Source organism: Chlamydotis macqueenii, chromosome 1, assembly GCF_036417535.1.
Source record: "Chlamydotis macqueenii isolate bChlMac1 chromosome 1, bChlMac1.mat, whole genome shotgun sequence".
In the NCBI taxonomy this organism is placed as follows: domain Eukaryota; kingdom Metazoa; phylum Chordata; class Aves; order Otidiformes; family Otididae; genus Chlamydotis; species Chlamydotis macqueenii.
In genome coordinates this window covers 89570809-89592457 of record NC_141556.1, presented here as the reverse complement: position 1 = coordinate 89592457, position 21649 = coordinate 89570809, and the positions used below count along the sequence as shown (strand labels likewise).

The 21649-nt window shown below is 42.3% G+C and overlaps 1 protein-coding gene across 1 annotated transcript in view; it reads right to left on the bottom strand.

The window, feature by feature from the left end:
* The window catches only part of B4GALT4 (beta-1,4-galactosyltransferase 4), a 30792-nt gene extending 13324 nt beyond the window's left edge, over nt 1-17468 (bottom strand). The window contains exons 1-2 of the mRNA XM_086761099.1: nt 17371-17468; nt 69-548 (exon numbers count right to left, since the gene is read on the bottom strand). Of these exons, the coding sequence (XP_086617225.1) occupies nt 69-336 (268 nt within the window). The 5' untranslated portion in view covers nt 337-548; nt 17371-17468. The remainder of the gene's footprint in view (nt 1-68; nt 549-17370) is intronic.
* Nucleotides 17469-21649: the final 4181 nt, after the last annotated feature.

Below are 21649 nucleotides of genomic sequence, written 5' to 3'. Positions count from 1 at the left end.
CTTTCCCTGAGCTTTATTGCTGAGCATGATGTAACTTGTCAGGAAGGAGAGGAATCAGCATCACTTACGCAGGTATGGAGACAGAGATGGGCAATGATCCTGAAGTGACTTCACCATGGGAACTTCCACAACTGATTTGATCTCCGCTTCCTTTTGACTGTCCTCCAGGCTAGTTACCTTTCTGAAACCCTCCATTATGCTCTTAGCTTTAGAAATTTCTTGTCTGGAGTCCACAAAGTAACTGAATGTGGCCCATAGCACCATCAAACACAAAGTGACAAGCACCAACACTTTGAACTTATAGAAGAGGTGAAAGATATGCAAGTTCAAGGCCATGGCACTCTCTGATCTGCAAACTGCTTCCTTTGCTCTGACGCCAAGGCAGGCCACTGTACACCTAGTGGGGATGAAACCAAAGGTTCCAGGAAGAACGTCACAGTTAGAAAGGAGTGCTGGAGGTAGGGAGTGGTGCCACACTTCCTGCAGTTTCACAATTCATGGAGCCACGCTGCTGTTTGCTCTTCAAATGTCAGAAAATACAACTTAACCTGGACAGAGAAAAACAGGAAAAAGAGTTAGTTCCCACCACCCTCCACTGCTATACCTTTACAGACTTCATGAAAAGAACTTATAACAAAACATGAAAGAAACAGCAAGTATGAAGTACCGGTCAGAAACTAAGACACTGAACTTTAGTCCTAGCTCGGCCACAAACCAGCTGCATGATTTCAGGCAAATCACTTTCCTGCTTTGTTCCCCACTCCCAGCCTTTTTTTTTTTTTTTTTTCAGATCAGAAAGTGCAACCACTACCCCATGTTACGTCTGTGTAGAGTGCCTGGAAATATACAGGCCTTACTACTTCTATTCCTACCAAAATTAACAGCTGCAAGACAAGGGATTCTGCTGGCTATGAGTAAAGCCAGCTCCCTCCACAAAAAAACCACATTTATCTCTGCAGAAAAAAAAAAAAAAAAAGTTTTCTTCTGAAATAGACTATTATTGATGCTATCTTGCTCTGCACAATGCAGTGTGAACCCCACAATACTTGACTGGCATCAGAAATAATTCCTCCTTATCTGCTGCCTGCCAGTTACATCTTGTAGGTCTTTACCCAGAATTCCCCATGCTGCCACAGGAGGCAAATCTTCCTGCTTTTTAAAGGAAAGGTTCAGGTTTTCAGTGTTAGGTCTGTGAGGATCCAGTCCTTTGTTCTGTTTCTTGCCCTCTCTTTCAAGAGCTCCATTTTCATACAGCCTTTCACTGCCATCATACTATGAAGTTACCATGCTAACACTTCTGTCTGTTATCATCTCATAGCAGAGCAAGAATGAAATTTTAATAAAAGAGAGCTTTGATATGGAAAATTGCCACCTGTGAGAAGAACAAGGACTGAGTCTAAGTGAAGCAAAGACAGTGATTAAAGACAATGCACACGACACAGGCTGGATCAAAGAGAAGAAACACAAAAACATGGAAAGTTATTTTATACCAGCTTTCAAAATATGAAACCTTGGAGAGATACTGCAGGCAGAAGGAATATAGTAACTCTACATTCCCACTAATTTAGCTACAGTATCTTCTGTAAGAGTTTGCCAATTCAGCAAGACTTCGGACTGACAAGACAAACTACTTGATGTACTTACTACCCAAGCTTCTTGGGGTTTGCTGTTGTCCCTCCCAGCAGGCACTACACAGAGCAGATACCCTGCTCTCTCCATCCACATGCATGACGTAGTGCTGCTCTAAGGAAGTGACAGAAGAGTTTTCAGTGACCTCACCACTAACAGTAAATAATCTCCACATCCATTTCAACTTGCGGGGAGGTTTGCTGGGGTTTTTTTTCTCCCTTTGGGCTTCAAGGACACAAGAATAGAATCACCAAAACAAGCAAGAAGGGAAGCCCAAGTCCCTCTTAGTCCTCCCATTCTTGTCACCTGGCCCTTGAGACCACATTTTCCAGGAAACTCTTTCTGTTCTTAAGTAAATTACACTGGAGACCACCTGAGTCTCTGCTTCATTGTTTTGAAAGACACAGAAAAATTGGCTTAGTGCTCTCAACTACATCCTTTCCCCTGATTTTCCACATGGGGAATCATCAGAATAGTCTGCATAGTATTGACAGTATGGGTCTCTACTACTCTCCAAAGGAAACTTGAGAATGACCAGAACTAGTTTTTTTTTGTTAGCTCTGTTGTCAGAACAGGAAAGAAAACACCAACCAGAAAGCAACACCTAACATCCAACTGACCTACAAAGTAAGGAAATCTACACAGTTCAGGATAGATATATACATCTTTATTTTAAAAAGTACTGGCAAATCTAAGCTGCAGGCTGATAGCACACAGTACTTTCTACTGTCAGCTTGTAGTAAACAACTGGAAAGCAACTTTGAGGGGCAGTCAGTAACACATTTCACAGATATGGTAAGCTCAACTACTTGTTTCTGAAGGTAATTCATTTTATAATGCTAAGAGGAGTAACACAGTATCCAGCTTCCGCGCTATCCAACAGAGCTAACATAGACTTCAGATCCAAATGCAAACAAATCTCAGGCCTCAGTTATAAAAATCTTCACACTCGCTTAGCATGCCTTCTTAGTGTATTTACTTACATACTGTGGTAAAATCATTCCTCCATCACTTCTTTCTCCTATACAGCCAACACTGACAACAGAAGAGAAAACAAGAAAATTTTTTCTCCTTCTGCATCATCAGAGCTGTTAAATAAATTCTTACTACAAAATTAGTTGGCAGAGGTCTCGCATGTCCCTAGAAGAGCAGTGTTCTCACTGCTGACAGCTACCCCAACAAGCCACGTTTCTGCAAACACTCAATGCTCCTTTTCAACACAACTCTGGGTTGAGGCCCTGTGGCCTCAACATCATGCTACCACAACCACTCTGGCAGTCACATATTAAAAATACATATACAAAATCATGTCTCAGAACCACTGCACACACCCCAGAGGAGGCCCACACCAAGTATTTCGGGGCACGCTTTCTGACAATCTGTTCCAAACACCAGATTACGCCAACCCTGAGCAATGTGCACATGAGCCTGTCTGCACCAGCTCACCTGGCAGCCTAATTCTCTTTCTGGTACCTGTCACACAATCTTTGTTTCTTACAGCATATGCTGACTGTGTGCTGGAGAGGGTACTGTCACTGTAAAACCAATTCTCAATTCTTCAATCTTTCCGCAGCGCTCAACAACTTTATACTGAGTATTACAAACAAATCTGGACTGGAATGCAACCAGATGGAGATCAACAGTGATTAAAACAGCCACATAGACATCTCAAAGCTTGGAGATCTATGCAAGAACAGCAAGGATTTGTCCCCTTTACTTATCTTTCCCCTTAAAAGGACACACAAATGTTCTTTTGACCTGGTAACCTTCCTGCTGATTCTGAGTTTTGTCCTAACACAGCCTTGGTGATATTCAAAACAGGACTCATTAATCCAGAGGGACAAGGGAGACTGCAACAACAGAGCAGGATTCTCCAGCTTCCACCCCTCAAGGGGGAGATCTGACTGATCTGTTCTACAAAAGTTTCATCACCTTTTAAAAGGTGTGGTGGTCCTGCATATTTTAAAAACAGAGGTTGAAATGGACCCCACACTCCACTGTTTTCCATGCTAAGACCAACTACAAATAATCATTATGTCTAGGGATCTGCAAGACCAGAATGTCCACAAGCCACAAATGGACGCATACATGAGGAAGTGTCATGATTCAACCCCAGTTGGCAATCAAGTACCACACAGCTGCTCATTCGTCTTCCCCAGGGGGATGGCAGAGAACCAGAAAGAAAAATTAGTGGGTTGAGATAAAGACAATTTACTAGGACAGCAAAGGAAAAGATAATAAAAAAAAATATATAAAAACAATAATAATAAAATAGAAGGATAATAAAACATATAAATGCACAATTTCGCGCTACCCGGTGACCAATACAACCTGTCCCGTGCAGTAATAATGGAACAGAACCAAGAGCAATCTTGGAGCAATCCCAACAGAGAGAAAAAGAGAACAAAAGTGAGAGTTGCCTGCCAGTCAACCCCGCTTATATACTGAGCATGACATCTATGATATGGAATACTTCCTCTGGCCAGTTTGGGTCAACTGTAGTGGCTACACCCCTCCCAGCCTCCTGCATCTGCACATCAGCAAAGCCTGGGAAGCTGAAAAAGTCCTTGATCTCTTAGCAACAACTAATAATATCAGTGTATTACCAACATCCTTCACATACCACATCCCACACTAAACACAAAACACAGCGGCTATTGGGAAGAAAACTATCTGTATTCCAGCCAAAACCAGGATAGTAGGGAATTTCCTTCTCTACCACCCAACTCAAATATGTTCCAGATTAACTTGGGTTGAAAATGACAACATAAAGTTAAGATACTGAACTTAACATGCAGGGTATGACTATAAACAGGTACTTGTTAAAAATGAATTTATTAAATTCATAGCCTCCCATTTTATCAGAAGTGGACTGCATTCTTAAAAAAAAAAAAAAGTTAAAAGAGTAGCTTACCTCTGATGCACAGACTAGTGCAAATGTGCTGCCCCCCTAAGAAATTATTTTTTTTCCACAAATAAAATTAAAAAAATAAAAATGAGCTATCCATGGAAAAAAACATAATGAAACATCAGGAAGTAATTAGCAGTATTAATCAGAATAACAAGCTTATGAATTATTTATTTTTTTTTTAAGTATGAGGAAGAACATGCAGGTGTAAAATTGCTAAGGTACAAGGTCGTTATACTATGAACTTAAATTCTGAACTTACTGCACCAATCTTATTTCTACCCTCCTCCCCTCCTATTCAGTTAGGTGAAGTCTCCTATGTACCAATTTCCTTTGTCAGCTTTGTGAGGTTCTTTTCTAAACAGATGTTACTAAAAGTTCACAGTACTTGCCTCTGACAAATATTCAGACCATACTACTGTCAGTGTGATTTATTTCATATAACTAAGACTACACCTTCACGGAGTTCTACAGCAGCAGAATGTTGCTCTTGCTTAAAATACACTTGAGCACTTCAACAGGGCAGCATAAATCTGCATACATGATCACAACAATTAATCACTTTCAACTCACCACAAAACACACATAGAAGGGCATAATTCATGTTTCATAAACTTGCAGCTCAGTATTTTGATGTTTTCTATGGAGCATATAGTATGTATTTCAAAATGTGGAAAGCATGGGGATATATTGGGTATTTTAAATGAAAAAAAAACATACACGAATGAATTTACCCATCAATTTACCTTATGTTATTACTTCATAGGTTAAAAGGTATTAGGTTTCACCTCCCACTCCTCCCCAAGACACAAGAATGGCATGTGCACAGAAAGGCACATCTGATTCTACTAACAAAAGACAAAGAACTGTACCCCTACCAATTAAGATGAGAAACACAGTGAGGAGCTAGCACCTTTATGACTCCCATCAAAAATGGAGAACTCATGAACTTAAGAGGACAGTAATTGGAAACAAAAGGACAAGCAAGAGGTTAAGCCTCAATAAACACTTGTCTGTCAGAGAAATGACAGGAAAACCTGATCATTGCCCCTCTGGAAAATCTTGCTTTACTATTTCATGCTAAGGACTCTTCATTTTAAAAAATGATCTTTCACCAACAAGCCTAGAATATCTGAGTTGCTAAAGTTAGGCAGCTAACACAGAGTCAAGAATGCCAGAGTTTTGGCCTTGTTAAAGAAAATTAAAAAAAAATAAGTTAGGCCCAGGGTCTGTTGTTAAAAAGCTACGCTTGACAAAGTAGTATAAAAGCCAGAGTTGTAACACATCCATAAAAACAGCCTTAAAATACTGACTTGAATAGTCATGTAGACTGTACTCCAACCTTAATAAAGCCCAATGGTCATTCTGCAATTCACATTAAATAATGGAGCAGATGCTTCGCACTTCATAACTTCCAATTAGATAAAATTAAACCTTTAGCAATTAAGTACAGATTGAGGATATGCAAATCACAACCACAGGATGGCTGAGGTTGGAAGGGACCTCTAGAGGTCATCTGGTTCAACCCTCCTGCTCAAGCAGGGCCACCCAGAGCCAGTTGCCCAGGACTGTCTCCAGCCAGCTTCTGGATATCTGCAGAGATAGAGACTCCACAGCCTCCCCGGTCAACCTGTGCCAAGGCTCAGCAATCCTCAGAGTAAAATATGCGTTTCCTGATATGCAGATGGAACCTCCTGTTTCAGTTGTGCCTACTGCTTCTGGTCCTGTTACTGGGCACCACTGAAAAGAGCCTGGCTCCATTCTCTTTGCACCCTCCCTTCAAGTATTTATATACATTAATAAGATCCTCCCCTGAGCCTTCTCTTCCCCAGGCTGAACAGTCCCACATCTCTCAGCCTCTCCTCATAGGAGAGATGCTCCAGTCCCTTCATCATCTTCATGGCCCTTCGCCAGGCTCTCTTCAGTATGTCTATGTCTCTCTGGGGAAACCAGAAATTGGCATAGGACTCCAGGTGTTGCCTCACCAGTGCTGAGTAGAAGGGAAGGATCACCTCCCAACCTGCTGGCAATGATTTGCCTAATGTAGCCCAGGATACTGTGTGCCTTCTTTACTACAAGGGCACATTGCTGGCTCACATTCAGCTTTGTGCCACCAACCCTAGGTCCTTTTCTACCAAGCTGCTTTCCAGCCAGGTGGTCCCTAGCATGCAATGGTGCATGGGGTTGCTCCTCGCTCTGGATGGCAGCACGACCCTCTGGTGTTTGTCTATCTGCTGCTCTTCACAATTTGGTGTAGTCTGCAAACTTGCTGAGGCCAGAGTCTGCCCTAGCATCTAGATCATTAATGAATCCAGTCCTGTTAAACAGGACTGGACCAGGTATTGACCCCTGTGGTACACCACTAATTACTGGCCTCCAACTAGACTTCATAACCAATCTCTGGGCCCAGCTATTCAGTCAGTTTTCAATCCACTTCATTGTCTGCTTATCCAGCCCATACGTCAACAACTTCTCTATGAGGATCTTAGGGGAGATAGCGTTAAAGGACTTCCTGAAGTCCAGGCAGAAAACATCCACTGCTCTCCTCCCATCTACCAGACCAGTCATTTCACCATAGAAGGTTATCAAGCTGGTCAAGTATGACTTCCCCTTGGTGAATCCATGCTGACTGCTCCTCATGATTTTCTTGTCCTTCATATATCTGGAAATATCTTTCCAAGGTACTGAGGTGAGGCTGACCAACCTATAGTTCCCTGGGTCATACTTACTGCCCTTCCCAAAGACAGCAGTGACATTTGCTTTCCTCCAGTTTTTGGGCACTTATCCCAGTCACCATGATCCAAAGATTATTGAGAGTGGCCTAACCATGACATCAGCCAGCTCCCTCAGCACTCATGGGTCCATCCTATCATGGCCCATAGACCTATCTATGTCCAGTTTAAGTATTCCCTGACCTCCTAAGTAATCCTCTTCCACCAAGGCTACATCTTCCTTGCTCCATCCTTTTCTCCTGGTCTTTGCAACCTGGGATTCCTGAATCCCAGTCTTGCTAGTAAAGACTTAAGGCAAAGAAGGCATTCAGTAGCTCAGCCTCTTCCACGTCCTGTGTAGCAAAGTCTCCCACCCCATTGAGCAACAGGTCCGGATTTTCCCTTGTGTTCCTTTTGTTACCTATGTACTTACAGAAGCTCTTCTTGTCATCTTTGATATCCCTAAATCATGGCTCACACACTAGTTTGTGGCTGAAAAAAGACCACCCAGTCAGATATTAAAACGTGTAAACAATAATTCAATACTAAACAAGTTTGCTATAAACAATAATCCCCAAGATGCTGGAAGTGTGGTTCTTCCTTCTTCTATACTTTGTAACTCGGAGTGACTATCCTTCAAACCATGGGTGGGAAAACATCTGTGGTGCAACTAAAAACTCTTCTCCTAGCACTCAAACCTGTCTCTAGCTAGATCTGATCTTCATTAAAGGTACCAAGAAACTTTTATAGGAACATAGAGTACAACTCTTCTTGTGAAATAAATTCTCAATGATGTATAACCAAATCTAGCTTAGAAAGTTACTACAAGGGCACAGCCCTTCATGCCACAAGGTTAAAAACACCACGGTACCCTTTTCAAAATCCACAATTGCCTATCAGCCTGACTGAAGCCACTAGCACTACCGAGCTCAGAGACATCCATAAATTCTCGAGTAAAGGCTGTTCTTTTTATCTGGGCAAAACTCCTAGGTAGATGAAGACAGCAGGAAGATGGATTGCTGGTAGCCTTGACCTACATATTAGTGAAGGAAACTAATCTTATAATCAAAATTTGTTATGTAATTGGAGTTGCTAAAAACCTCATTATTTTCCAAACACTTATTTTTCCCTTAATAATTTTTAGATTAACTGTCATTATTACTATGCTAAAGCCTACAGTTACATGATTACTTATTAAAAAAAAAGCTACATTTAACAATATAAATAATCAGTGAGAACATACTTTCTGCCTCAATTTTACTTTTCACATGTTTGTACTTAAGATAATTCATCCTGTACGGAACATCTGCAAAGCAGCTCCAGAGAAATACTTTCATTTGAGGCATGGAAAATTAATTTTTAATTTACACAAACTAACTTTGACTCCACCTGTTTCACACTGCCCAGGAAGTACAGGTTTCCTATCATGCAGGAATTTCCAGAAGCCCCTGCAACCTCAAGCTCACGTACACATCACAGACAGAACAGGTTCACTTCCATCTAACTTTAAAAACCTTCACAAGTTCAAGGAAATTAAGAACGAAAGAATTCCTTGAGACTGCATTTATCAGCTCTCTACTATGCAGACTATTAGTTAGTATTTTATCCAGGCTAAAGTCAAAAGCAGCAATAGGTTAGCTCTGGGACTATCATGAAGCAGTATAGCAATCTCCTTCATTAAACCCTCCAAGAAAGAATTAGATTCTTTACAATTGACAAAGTAGAAAGATCACTGTACAGCATTCAGCTTTTCTATGCAAGATAGTTTGAGTCCTCAAGTTTTACAAGAGTCTAAATCCACTCCTTTCACAGACATTTCCTTTTTTCCAGTAGACTAGTTTTTTAATAGGACATTAAGATAATAATTTTTAACACCTCTTTTATACAACACTTATAATCCTTTTACCTCTTCCTATTAAAAAAAAAAATCAATTGCACTGAGAAAGGGTGAAATTATGAGCTATTTAAGAAAAAAAAAAAACTAACATACAAAAAATACCCAATCTTCAGACAAACGCCCTTTCCACTTCCCAGGATTTCAAGCCATATGAAGCAAGTGCATTAAACCACTCACTGTTGCTGCCACATCCCTCCTTCCTGGAGAGCAGTCACTCCAAGAAGCATGAAGAGTGCTACACAAGCAGCAGACACTTGTCATCCAGGAAACTCTACACCATAAAGAAACACCTGTTACTACTCACATGCTGCAGGAAAGAGTCTGCTCAAAACTCACAGGATGACTAAAAGAGCCAACAGATCTCACTTTTACCCCAGCCCTAAGAAGCTCACTAGTGCCATTCCACACAGCCCTCCCTCAGCTCACGGCCCAGCTCGGGATGGCAGACTGCCTCTCTCCTTTCCTCCTAGCACAGCAGAACCAGCACAGGGGCACTCAGGCATATCTTGACAGAGGACTGTGCCAGAAGCAGTACTGCACAGAAATAATTACTATAACAAATGACCTGATTAGAAACAAAGGCCCAAGCCTTTGCTCCTAAAAGCAAACACCTATTTCTATAGGCGTCTTTTGGTATCTGCTCCATTTGGAGATTTTTAACATTAGAGACATCATTCTTCTTACATAGATCAAGCTGCCCACTCTCTTGTCCACACCTGTGGAGAAGTCCAGGCACTCCCACCACTGCACTCCTCTCCATTATTGCCGGGACATATCTGCTGATGGCAGTACCGCCACAGACAGAGGTGTGTACTTTATGCATGGGCGTTTCAACTAGCCTGGCCTACTAACCAGTCTTTTCACAAAAGGTAACTTATTATAACAAGGTTGTCCCTCATCTGTACTTTTTCCACCACTTTGCCCCATAACACTCCTCTAGCAACCTTACAGAATCAGCAGGATGGAAACAACAGAGGTGTCTCTTTGCCATCTTGCCCATCTGGGGCTTTCTCAGGCTACCAGGGCAATAGCACTGCAATATTAGCTGAGCTCTGGTCCGGCACACACCTGCCAGGAAGAGTTTTGCTGCCAACCTACCTAAGCCTCCTCCCTAGCTGCTACATATTAAGCTGACAAACACACTTCCTTTAGTAGAGTTGCATCTACATTAGAGGAATTTATGAGCACACCTATGTCAGGTAAGGGGTGGGATTTTCTCATGCTTCAAGTCAACATACAGGCAATGACAAAACACATGGAAAGGATGAGACCTGAATACACACAGGATACACAGCTAAGATAGATTGTATTACAGGTAGGGAAAGAAAGGATAGGTACAGCCTCATGATAAGTAATTTCCTGTAACTCAAACCTGTTTGAACTCTGTGCAATAATACATTCCAAGCAGGAAGATATTTCAAAGCTTCCCCTGTAAGCCTCCTCTATGTCACAAAGGTCTTTTTTATTATCAGGAAGACACTTATTATCACAAGATAATAGTTATTTATTATCGGATAGATATTTATTATCATAAGAGTTTCGGGAAAAGCTTCCTTGTTTCCAACCCTTAGTGGTATGGAAAAAAACCTTTGGACTACTGTACGTTTCAACTGGTCAGCCACATAAAGTCAAACTAGCCTGGATCTTGACTGTCAGTGTCTCACCTTCCTATCTGCTCCAGTCCCCAAATTATACTTTCTCTGCACCAGCATTGGCTCTCACGCAAACATGGGGTTAGCCAGATCAGTAGGCAAGCAGTATTTTTAGCAACCTTCTGTGATCCTCCGTCTAACCATCCCACTAAAGAATGTAAGAAGATCTGGGACGACTACCAGCAGAAAAACAGTAGCTCAGCTTTCAGTTGAATAGAAACAGTTATTTTACGGGTATTATAATATAAGTTTCCAGGCAATAACTGCTAACATTCTACAAACTGCCTCAAACCAGACAATTTTAAAGAGGAAACGTATGAGTTAAAAAGAAACAGCCACTGCCAGCTAAAGCATTCCAGTTGTGTCAAGAATACAAACAGATGTGCTGGCTCCACACTCCTTTCTTGCTATTTATTACTTGATAACTGCTTGATATTCAATGTAAAAAGAACAAAACTCCCTGAATTACAAACTAAAAGAGATAAATACATAACACACCAGGAAATAACCTATTTAGCTTACGTAACTTACTGTCTCCACGTGTGTGGGCATCATAGAAGTGGCGATTGCAACAGATGTAAATGAGGAAATGCTTGGTAGGCAAATATAATAAATCTATTTCATACAAAAAGAAAATCATAGCAGAAAAGCACTGAAAGAGGACTCTCCATATATCTTTAACTCAGACATGCAGGACGGAGAAGAAAATAAGAGCATGTCAGTATCTCATCCTTCCCTAACAGAGAAGTCATTGTTCTTCCACCTAACATTACCCTAAAGGAGGAGTGCTATTCCTGTGTTACAACCTGCTTTGGTTTATGATCAAAGAATTGAACAACTTGCTCCACAGGGAATGCACAGGACAAAAGAAGCAGCTCCTCAGCACTGGTATGTGTGAAGTCCATTGTCGTTTGAATATGTGTCACTGACTTTCTGGCTACCAGACACCCACCCAGCCACTCTCTTACCTGCCCCTGCCCAACAGGACAGAGGAAGACAATAAGATGAAAAAGCTCACGGGTCAAGATAAAGTCAGGGACATGACTTATCAATTACCATCACAGGCAAGACAGACATAACCTGGGGAAAATTAATTTACTGCCAGTTGAGAGTAGAGTAGGATAATGAGGGACAAGAACTACAACATCTTCCATCCACTCCCATCTTCCCAGGCTCAACTTCACTCCTTCATTCCCATCTCCTCTACTCAACCCCCCCGCCCCCAACAGTGTAGGGAGATGGGGAATGGAGGTCAGTCCATAACAGCTCCTCTCTGCCACTCCTTCCTCCTCACATTTTTCCCCTGCTTCAGTGTGGGTCCTTCCCATAGGACACAATCCTTCATGAACTGCTCCAGCATGGGTTCCTTTCACAGGCCACAGCTCCCGCCAGAAAGTCTGTTCCTGCACGGGCTCCTCTCCACAGGCTGCAGTCCCTGCCAGGAGGCTGCTCTGACACAGGCTCTCCATGAGCTGCAACCCCTTCAGGACACATCCATTTTCTGTGGCATGGGGTCCTCCACAAGGCTGCAGGGTGAATACCTGCTCCGCACCAGGAGCGCCTCCTCCCCTCCTCCTTTTCTGACCTTGGTCTTCAGAGCTGTTTCTCACTCTTTTTTTTGGTTTTGTTTTTTAATTCTCCCCCACCCCCCGCCTTCTCTCACAGCTGCTGTGCAGCATTTGGTCTTTTCTTAAATACATTTTCCCCAAGATGCCACCAGCTTGGCTGGTGGGCTCAGCCTCAGCCAGCAGTGGGTCCACTTTGGGGCTGGCTAGAACTGGCTGTGTTCAGCACAGGTGCAGGCCCTGGCCTCTTCTGACAGAGGCCACCCCTGCACCACTACCCCTGCTGCCAACACCTTGCCACCTACACCCGACACAGCCACAGTGGTTTAAAATGCCCAGTGTATTGTTTGAGGTGTATGGCTTCTTAATGATTACACAGATCTGTTTACTAAGAATGTATGTCATTTTCTGACTACTAGTACACCCAAGTGATAGAATCCTCTCCACCCCGTACCTCCAGCCATAGCACACGCTTGTGAGCTTTGTTGTCCTCTACTGATATCCAGAGAGTAACTACATTCTTCTGCCACCTCAGATTAACCTACTGACACTTTCTGACTGTTCATCTAGACAGTTATTGCTACATGGCATAACTATCCTGCCATAGCTATGCAAATCTATCTTCAGGTAGACAAACTTGAGGCAACAGTTCCACCAACACAGAAGAAATTTCAGTTGACGTTTTCACTTAATACAGGGCCCTAGAAGAATCTTGGCTTAGCATTACTCTTGCTCCAGTGCTTTACCTCTAGCTCAAATATTAGATAGTGGATATACAGTTACTTTAACATTTCTAGACAATTTGGTAAGCAAGCAGCAGACATTTTTATATAGTCACATTTCACTTCTAAAACAGTGCCCCAACTCTTGGCAAATACTCAGTGCCTAAGCCATTACATTAAGATTTCTGAAATGACCACAGAAAAAGCTCATGCTTTCTTTACTAAGAAAGTACAGAGCCTTTGCTGCAAACAATCCAACATCATTAACAGGCATAGGCCAACTGAGTGGGTGCCACTCCAACACTCGAGCACAGTTTTCACTTTCCTAGGATGGAATGAACTCTGATTATACGCTAGGAAATGCAATCTAACATCTCCAGGCCAAGGAATACACTTATGAATGGCCTCTCTTGTTACACAACTACAGCCGAGCCACTGACCTCACTGTAAAAGACGCAGCACTGTCAGACTGAGTGCGAAGAGATGGAGCAAGGCATACAGCAAACAGCACTGGCACACCCTGTAACTACCTAACTGCTTACCACAGAAATATCTTTTAAAGAAATACAGCACATTATAAAAACAGCTTCCCCCGCAACGTCAGTTGAATATCCTGAAAAAGCACATGGTAAAACAGATTTCTGTGAACACAGGAAACTCATGTATAATGGAAAGCTAAGGTCATAATTCAACTCAGCAATATCCTATCTTTTTCTGGCAGCTGCTGTCTTGCTGGAGTGGCATCAGTCAGTATGGATGCCAGATGTCAGAGACCTTGTCTCATTACAAAAAAAACCTCAACACATTTCTGGCCAAATTCCTCACTCAACTCTCTCCTGCACAAAATATAACATATGAGAAAAACACTGTATTACAACAGTGCACATTCTTATTTCAGCTTTAAGTACTTCACAACATAGTTTTTAAACCGAAGTGTCATCCATAGATAGCTAAAGCTATACAGGACAGAAGTTGAGGTAAGAAGTACAGACCTGTGGCTACTTAACATATTTATAGTTTTCAGTTTACAAGTATCTATGAAAAAAAGTGGTAAAAAAAAATAAAACTAATAAAGTTGTGCATTTATTATGAAAGCATAACTAAAGACAGAATACCATTATTTGTTTCTCACCGAGGTACTTCAGCAGGAGAACTGCACCGAAGACATTTCAGCTGAAGCTTCCTTAGGCATGAACAGATTTTACTCTCTTTTTTTTTTTTTTTTTTTTTTTTTTTTACTTTTGCAATCTTATCTGAGCAAGCATTACAAATTGTCAGTGCCTACTGCAAAGTCATCTATCAAGAAACTGTGTAGACGGCATGACTTCATTAAGCTATTACATGTACAGGACCTTTACCATGTTAGAACACAATTTAAGTCTATGCCAATTTTCAACCAACCTGCAGATGGATTTCCATGCAGGAGAAAAGTTTCAAACATACAGTTTAAGAGCTCTAACTCCCATCCTCTGAAAGTGTTACGGCCTAGAACAGCATTTGACAGAATTAAAAACTGTTCCAACAATTCCAGTGCAACCTAGCAATAAGTAATTTTTAATCAAATGCTTGTGAAAGTAATTCTAAAAACATACCCCTGAGAATCAGGATACTATTAAACCTTTAGGACAAGCAGCTCAGTAAAATTTCACGCATTAGGAGATAGTGTATCACTCTTCCTCCCACTCAGTTATCTTTTCCCCATCTCACCAGATCTTGCTGGGGAGTCTGGAGAACTAAAGGCAGATGTGATGTAGACTCCTCTCCTACTCCCTCAGGGTGAAAGAGCTCCTGTCTCTCTACAACCTTCCTCCTCCTCACCCAAGCAGCAGCTGGGCTCTAGCTCTTTCCAGGAAAAAAAGAGAAGGTGGAGGGGGATGATACTTAACTCAGAAGCAGAGTAGGTGAAAGTGGCTCCTTTCCAACCCATCACTTCTAAATTCTGTGCAGGTACTACCCCTCCCCATCTCACTGATGAATAAAATTAGCTGCAGAAGTCAACTACAGGACTGAAGACTGAGGGGGACACAAGATTAGCGTAGACGATGGCCCATCAACATTAGATCCTAAAATTTTGCTATTATTTATAATTGCATACATTTAGAATCATCATGAGTTTAAAAGGACTATCTGAATTATAATGCATGATAACTTTATCCCACAACTCACTGCCTGACAAATAAATATTACCCAGTTGTTACTCTCAGCAGCAGCACTGCACATATGATAAAAAAAAAATTTAAGGACATCAAGATGACACAATCATAGCTGTAAGGCATGTTTTACAATATTTTCAAGATCCTATTTATGCACTGCGCAAAAAAACATAGCCTCTGAAGGAAAAAACAGCTAGCCCAGTTGCACACCTGCTGGGTGACTTTTGGATCTGCCTAAACAAGCAGGTTTTCAACTGAAATGGTGCATCAAAAAGCAGGCTGTCGTTTAACCAAGCTTCAAAATCTCCAGGCACACCACCTTTGAACTAGCAAAACCCAAGTTCATCAAACTCATTCATGCAACTTAGATTTAGTATCATATAACAAAAAATAGAAATCAAGCACCCCTCAACTTCTACTTTTTCCTACCTATTATTTAAAAGAGAAGAACATGGTAACTCAAAACAGAGAGAGAAAGAAAAACACAAGCCTTCCAGAGCTGAAGTGACAAGTTTCTTCTAATTGAAAAGTACTTGTGAAAATGAAATACAGTCGTTACAAAAATGACAAGGAAATACCTACATAAATCAAAAAACAAGATCGATGATACTTAAAGAAAGTGTTTATCAAGGAAACTCATTTACAGTAATCTTGGGGGAAAGGTGATATACACAGTGTCAAAGAAAAGGTCATGAAACATTATTCAATTTGAAGTGACAGAGAATAATGCAAAACCCCAAAGCCATGCTTTTCATTATTCTAAATCAAATAATAATATTTGTAATTAACAATAGAAGACTTAGACAATCGTCACTGAGTCACAGAGAAAAAAAAATCTCTAGAGAAAGATCATCTCACATAACCTTACTGACAAAAACTGAAATATTTAAAATCAAAGAATGTGAACAGATCCTAAAGTTTTTGGTTTTGTTTGTTTGTTTTTAACATTAACCATTTCAATAACATCAAACTTTCACCTTCCTTTTCTCTAATCCTCTCTGTTGAAAACTGAGCTGTTCTAAACTGACTCAGCTGTCCTTTGGGAACTTCCTGACCTGCTAAGTGAAAGAGTGCAAAGAATGTTAAATTCACAAGAGATCTTCATTGTTAACTCTTTGAGACAAGCAGGTGTTAGTAAGAAATTGACTATAAGTATTCTCCTTTTTGATTATTACTACCACAGTGCCAAGAAAGTCTTAAGTCTGCAAGGTTTCTAATCATATTAGAGCTACAATTTAAAAGGGTTTGTATTAGGACTCAGAAAGCAAACCTTCTTAAATACCCTCACTAATAGCCATACTTCTGCATCCCCTTATGACCTCCAAACACATTTCCATTATCACCTGAGGCATCCTCATCAAATGAGGGCTCCCATGAACCTGTGCAAGTCTCCTCTCAAGCCCTTTGATCACTGGCTCCTCCAAAATAACATCTAGAGCAATGAGTGAAAAAGTTTACATCTAATTAGTGAGAAATTTTTAGTGAACAGCATCACTTGCTGGTGCTCCAGTTTCTCCACGTGTGAAATGGAAAAAACACCAAGTACTGAATTTACTTTATCACAAATCTGTTCAAAAGCTTTGGTCAAAATGAAAACCAGTGCACTACATCCATCCTCCTGTCTTAGGATCTCTGAGCCTGATACAGTAAGTACTTTCATCTGGTATATAATTTGTAAACATGAAATTGTTCCCAATTATATCAGTAACACTACCTACATGAAGTTCCGTACCGGCAGACTTATTAGCACGATCACACCTCCAAGTTCTGCCTTTGATGTTCATGAGAGATCACATACAGAGGACTGCCTAGAAGCCATGACCTGCAGAAGGCGAGCCAAAGTTTTCTCCACGCACCCGATCCTCCAAGTACGAGGCACAATTAAACAAACCCCCTTCCCTAAGGATTTAAAACTGAAACATCTCCCGGAAATCCGTTACCCCCACCACTCATTTCCACCTTTCCAACCCCCCCTCCACAATTTAACCCAGTTCCAACACCCCGCTTCCTTCCGTACTCGTGCTGCTGCCGCCGCTACAGCCTCTCTCTGTCCGCGGCTCGGGGCAGGCCCGCCCTCACGGCGGGCAGCTCTCCACCGCGCTCCCCTGTTTTTTACCCCAGACCGGTACTTACGAGGCTCGGACACCTTCCCCGCTCCGGGGGCCGCAGGAACAACCACCCCGCTCCCGGCGCTGCCCCGCAGCCCCTACCCAACCGCCAACCAACCGCCGCCGCCCCCTCCGCGCGCAGGCGCCCTTCCCCGCGCGCCCCCTCCCCTCACCGCCCAGCGCCGCGTGCCGGGGGGCGGGGCAGGGCAGGGCAGGGCGCGCGACCGCCCAACGGTAGCCGGGGGAGTGCCGCTGAGGGGCAGGCGAGGGGCGGAATGGAGGTGAGGCGGCGGGGCCGGGACGAAGGGAGCGGGGAAGGGGGCGACGGGCCGCGGCCGGCCTTTACCTGCCGGCAGCGCCGCCGTCGACCGCAGCCCCCCACCTCCCCGCCAACCATAGAGCGCAGGGACAGAGCGGCCGCCTCCCGCCACAGAGACCACCTTCCCCCCCCCAACCACCGCCGGAAGGAGAGAGCGACCCCCGCGGTGGCGGTCGTTGCCTCCTCGGCGGCGGCAGCTCCTCGGCGAGGCCGGGAGTAGCGGGCCAGCAGGCCTTATCCGCTTGTTTGCTTTAGGATTTCAGAGCAAACTCGGGAGGCGAAACTTTATCAGCACGGCTTTATCTGCCGGCTCCTGCCATTTGCGGGAACGCAGGAGTGCCTGGGTTTCGAAGCTGCGGGGCCGTGGGCATCGCAGCATTTGCATGGCTGGGACTCAAAAGTTGAGAGTTTCGCTTCTTCTCAAAATGTATCCTATTAGGCACTTCTTTACAGCAAAATTAGACGAGGCTTGGCGGGAGTTCTTAGAATCTCAGCAATCAGAACTTGATTCCTGCTTCCAAAACCTAAACGCTCAGGAATGCGAAAAGTGTTTCACTTCCTGAAGTGGAATCACAAAAGGGCTTTTTGTGTCAAAAAGCTCTCAGATGGCTGAGAGTGTTAATCAGTTACTAGTAAGTCTTCTTAGTATTTGGAAAAAAAGCCTCAAAATCAAATGTATTTTCACCTGTGGTACAAATTAGATCACAGTATGGATTAACCGAAGTTCGTATTGCTATAAGGCAACATTGTTTCTCCATGCAAAACTTTCCAGCCTATCGTCTTCTGCCTTCCAACAAGAAACAATTTTAAATTATGTGGTCAAAATATCAAAGCCATTTCACTGACAATGGCAAGAAAAGCAAAAGGGGAGCAGCAGGGATGACTACAGTGGTGCCCTGTTGAGTCCACCTGGCTATAGGGGAAGCCTGCAGACATGCCCTTCAGGACCTGGAATGTTCCACCCAGACCTCATAAAGTTGCACCCAAGAGGAATCTGCTGTCAAGCACCAAAAAAGCCCTTCAAGAAAAAGGCAAGATCCATCTTCTTTTGGGGAGAGAGGAGAAAACTTCTGTTTAAAAGTGTAAAATTAAATGAAGCGACATCTTGCAAAATGTTTTTGCAAGACAAAAATAACCTCAACTGAAACTGTTGGAAAATAGATCTCAGAGAGAATGAAGGGTAGTCTTAAATTCCTTCCATTTGTAAATAGTGAAAGATATTGATAATCAAAAATTAGAAGATATATGAGTAGTTGTCCAGTAAAAACTGTGTGAGTGACCCCTTTTCTAGCACTATCAGTCATATCTATTGATAGTTTTAGTCAAGTTTTATAATGTGTAATTTGTAATGTCAAATTCAGGTGCTACTTGCTGATTGTAATAAAATCTGCCAAAGTGGCATCAGTCTCAGAGATAATAAGTTTCAGTTAGTGCTGTGAGAATCAGAGCTATAGATACAGAAGACACTCTGCTGAGAGAGTGACAGAGAGGGTTAGTTCTTGTTTGACCCAGTGAGAGTGTATTGGCATTATCTGGCTTGTCAGTCCCCACACTTACTGCAGGTTTAATAACTGTGTACCTTAAGTCCCAACACACACAGCAAATCACATTCTCACTCACCCTCCAGGCTGACAAAGATAGGTAAGCGAACAGTGAGACATGAAGCACTTGTGGTGGTCTCGCAGGATGGGGATGAGGAGAGAAGAGGTGCCCAAAGGTATGTGTGAAGGTGCTAGAAGGGAATCTGGCTATGCAGAGAGTCTGCAAGTGTTGCGTGGACTTGGAGTTATCAGGATACTGTGTTATAGGGGTGTAAATGATGTGTGGGAAACTTGGGCTATTGCGGTGAAGGCATCAAGGGCATACGGGAAACAAATGGGCTGAGAACAGCAATTAACTCCATTTATGGCCCATAGAATGTTGTGTTAAACTGATAAAAGCAATTTTTTGACTACACATTTATAAAAGTCCCTCTGCATGTTTTCCTCCACAAGCGTTCTTATCTGGCAAATTTAACAATTGCCAAACTTTCTTTAATCAAGTTTATTTCCTTTGGACTAAGTATTATGCTTGTTCTAAAAAATAAAACGTTATTGTGGATGTCATGGGAACAGAGTTTGAATTGAGAAAGGTCCTGAATCTGGAGTCTCCTTCAGTAATCTGTCTTTAATCATAGAATCATAGAATAGTTTGGGTTGGAAGGGACCTTCAAAGGTCATCTAGTCCAACCCCCCTGCAAGGGGCAGGGACATCTCCAACCACATCAGGTTGCTCAGAGCCTCATCCAACCTGGCCTTGAATGTTTCCATAATCTTTAATTAAGCAAAATCTTACATTTTCCCGTACCTCAAAAATTCATGTTGTGCTAGGTAAGATCTTTAGCTGTTGATTTTAATCTCACTTGTAGAATACGACAAGAAGTGAACTTAAGCTACCTAGAATATCAGCCATACATCACTGGGCCCCACGCCCCATGCAAATATAGTACACGCTGTTTTTCCCCAAATGTTCCACTAACTCAAGGTTTTCAAAGTGTAAAATGATGATTTTGAAGTCTTTGAAAAAGACCAAAGGTCATTAGTTGTGGAAATAATTCCATCTAATAAATAATTATCTGTGAGCTTAGTAGTAACTACTTCAGTGGAATGCTCCATCTCCGGTTTGGAGAAGGACACACAGTATATGGCATGTTGAATAACATTATTATGTTGAGATGAGGGAATGGACATTTTTTTCCTCTTTGGGAAGAGGCAATGGTCAGACAGAAAACCTTGTACCTCATCAGTTTCCTTAGTACGGCATAAGCAGTTTCCCTTAAAAATCAAGTCCATACCAGCAGGTTCGTAGTGCTACTGAAACATTACCAGTGAAGCGATCCTGGATGTAGTTTGTCTCAATACAGCATCACAGAAATACTGGAATTTCTGAGCAAACAGAATCAGAACATGGGTCATTTGGGTCTGTTTCTGTTAGTGTTGCTATTTGCTGAGCAGGAGTGGATTTTAAAGCCCTGCAGGTTAGTTTCCCATTTGCACATCAGTGATCTAAAGTAAAATTGTTCCATAAGATGACTTATAGAAGATGTATGAAAGCACCATTTTCTTGGAGATGCAGATACAAAGTCCACATCGGACGCTCCTCCCTGCAGCAGGTGTGAAAGCAGCCTTTCTTTTCATCTCTGTTCTTTAATCTCACAGTTAAAACACAGGCCTTTTACCTGATAAATCTTTTGGATGAAAGCTCTTCGCCAGATGCAATGTGGCGTCGACCCTTTCTTGCACGCAGATGTGTTATGTTCAAGCAATTGGTTCATGCTGAATTTCACATCGCTACAGCTACACTGTTGGTAGTACTCAACCTCATCTGGATATGTGTGCACAAGACAGAAGTTATGTCTTTGCTTTGACTCTCTGAGTTAAGTAACAGCTATAACCCAGAGTAAATTTGCAGGACTGTTCAGGGTCACACCCATTCATGTCCCACAGATTGTGGCACAATAGCCCTGAAGTAAAAGGATAGAGGGTATGTTTGATAAAATGAAAAAGGAAGGAGTTAAATCAGTAAGACTGGAAAGGGATTTGAAACAGGAGGGAGAGTGAGTGACAAAGAAATAGCAGAAAAAAAGACACAAAGCATGGCAGAAGTGAGAAGCAGATGAATAGGGCATTAACCTGAAATACCAGAAAGGAAATGAGAGTTAGAAGAAAACAGGAACAGAGGAAAACATAGGCAAAATCAAGTGTGCTGTTGGCTGAGAGTGTAAGAAGTTCTGTATGGTTAGTGTTCGCCGATGTACTGGTTAGTGGGGAAAATGGTGGTACGGTGACTCGGTATGAGTGTTTTATCAAAGCCCCTGTAGCAGTTACACATTTAATCAGAGAGGAAGGGTCTTTTGGAACATGAGCCTCTGTACGTCTCTGGGCTTCTCATTGCTGTAATCCAGTGTTTCACATGATAAAGTCCCATGCAAGGATCAGTTAAAAAA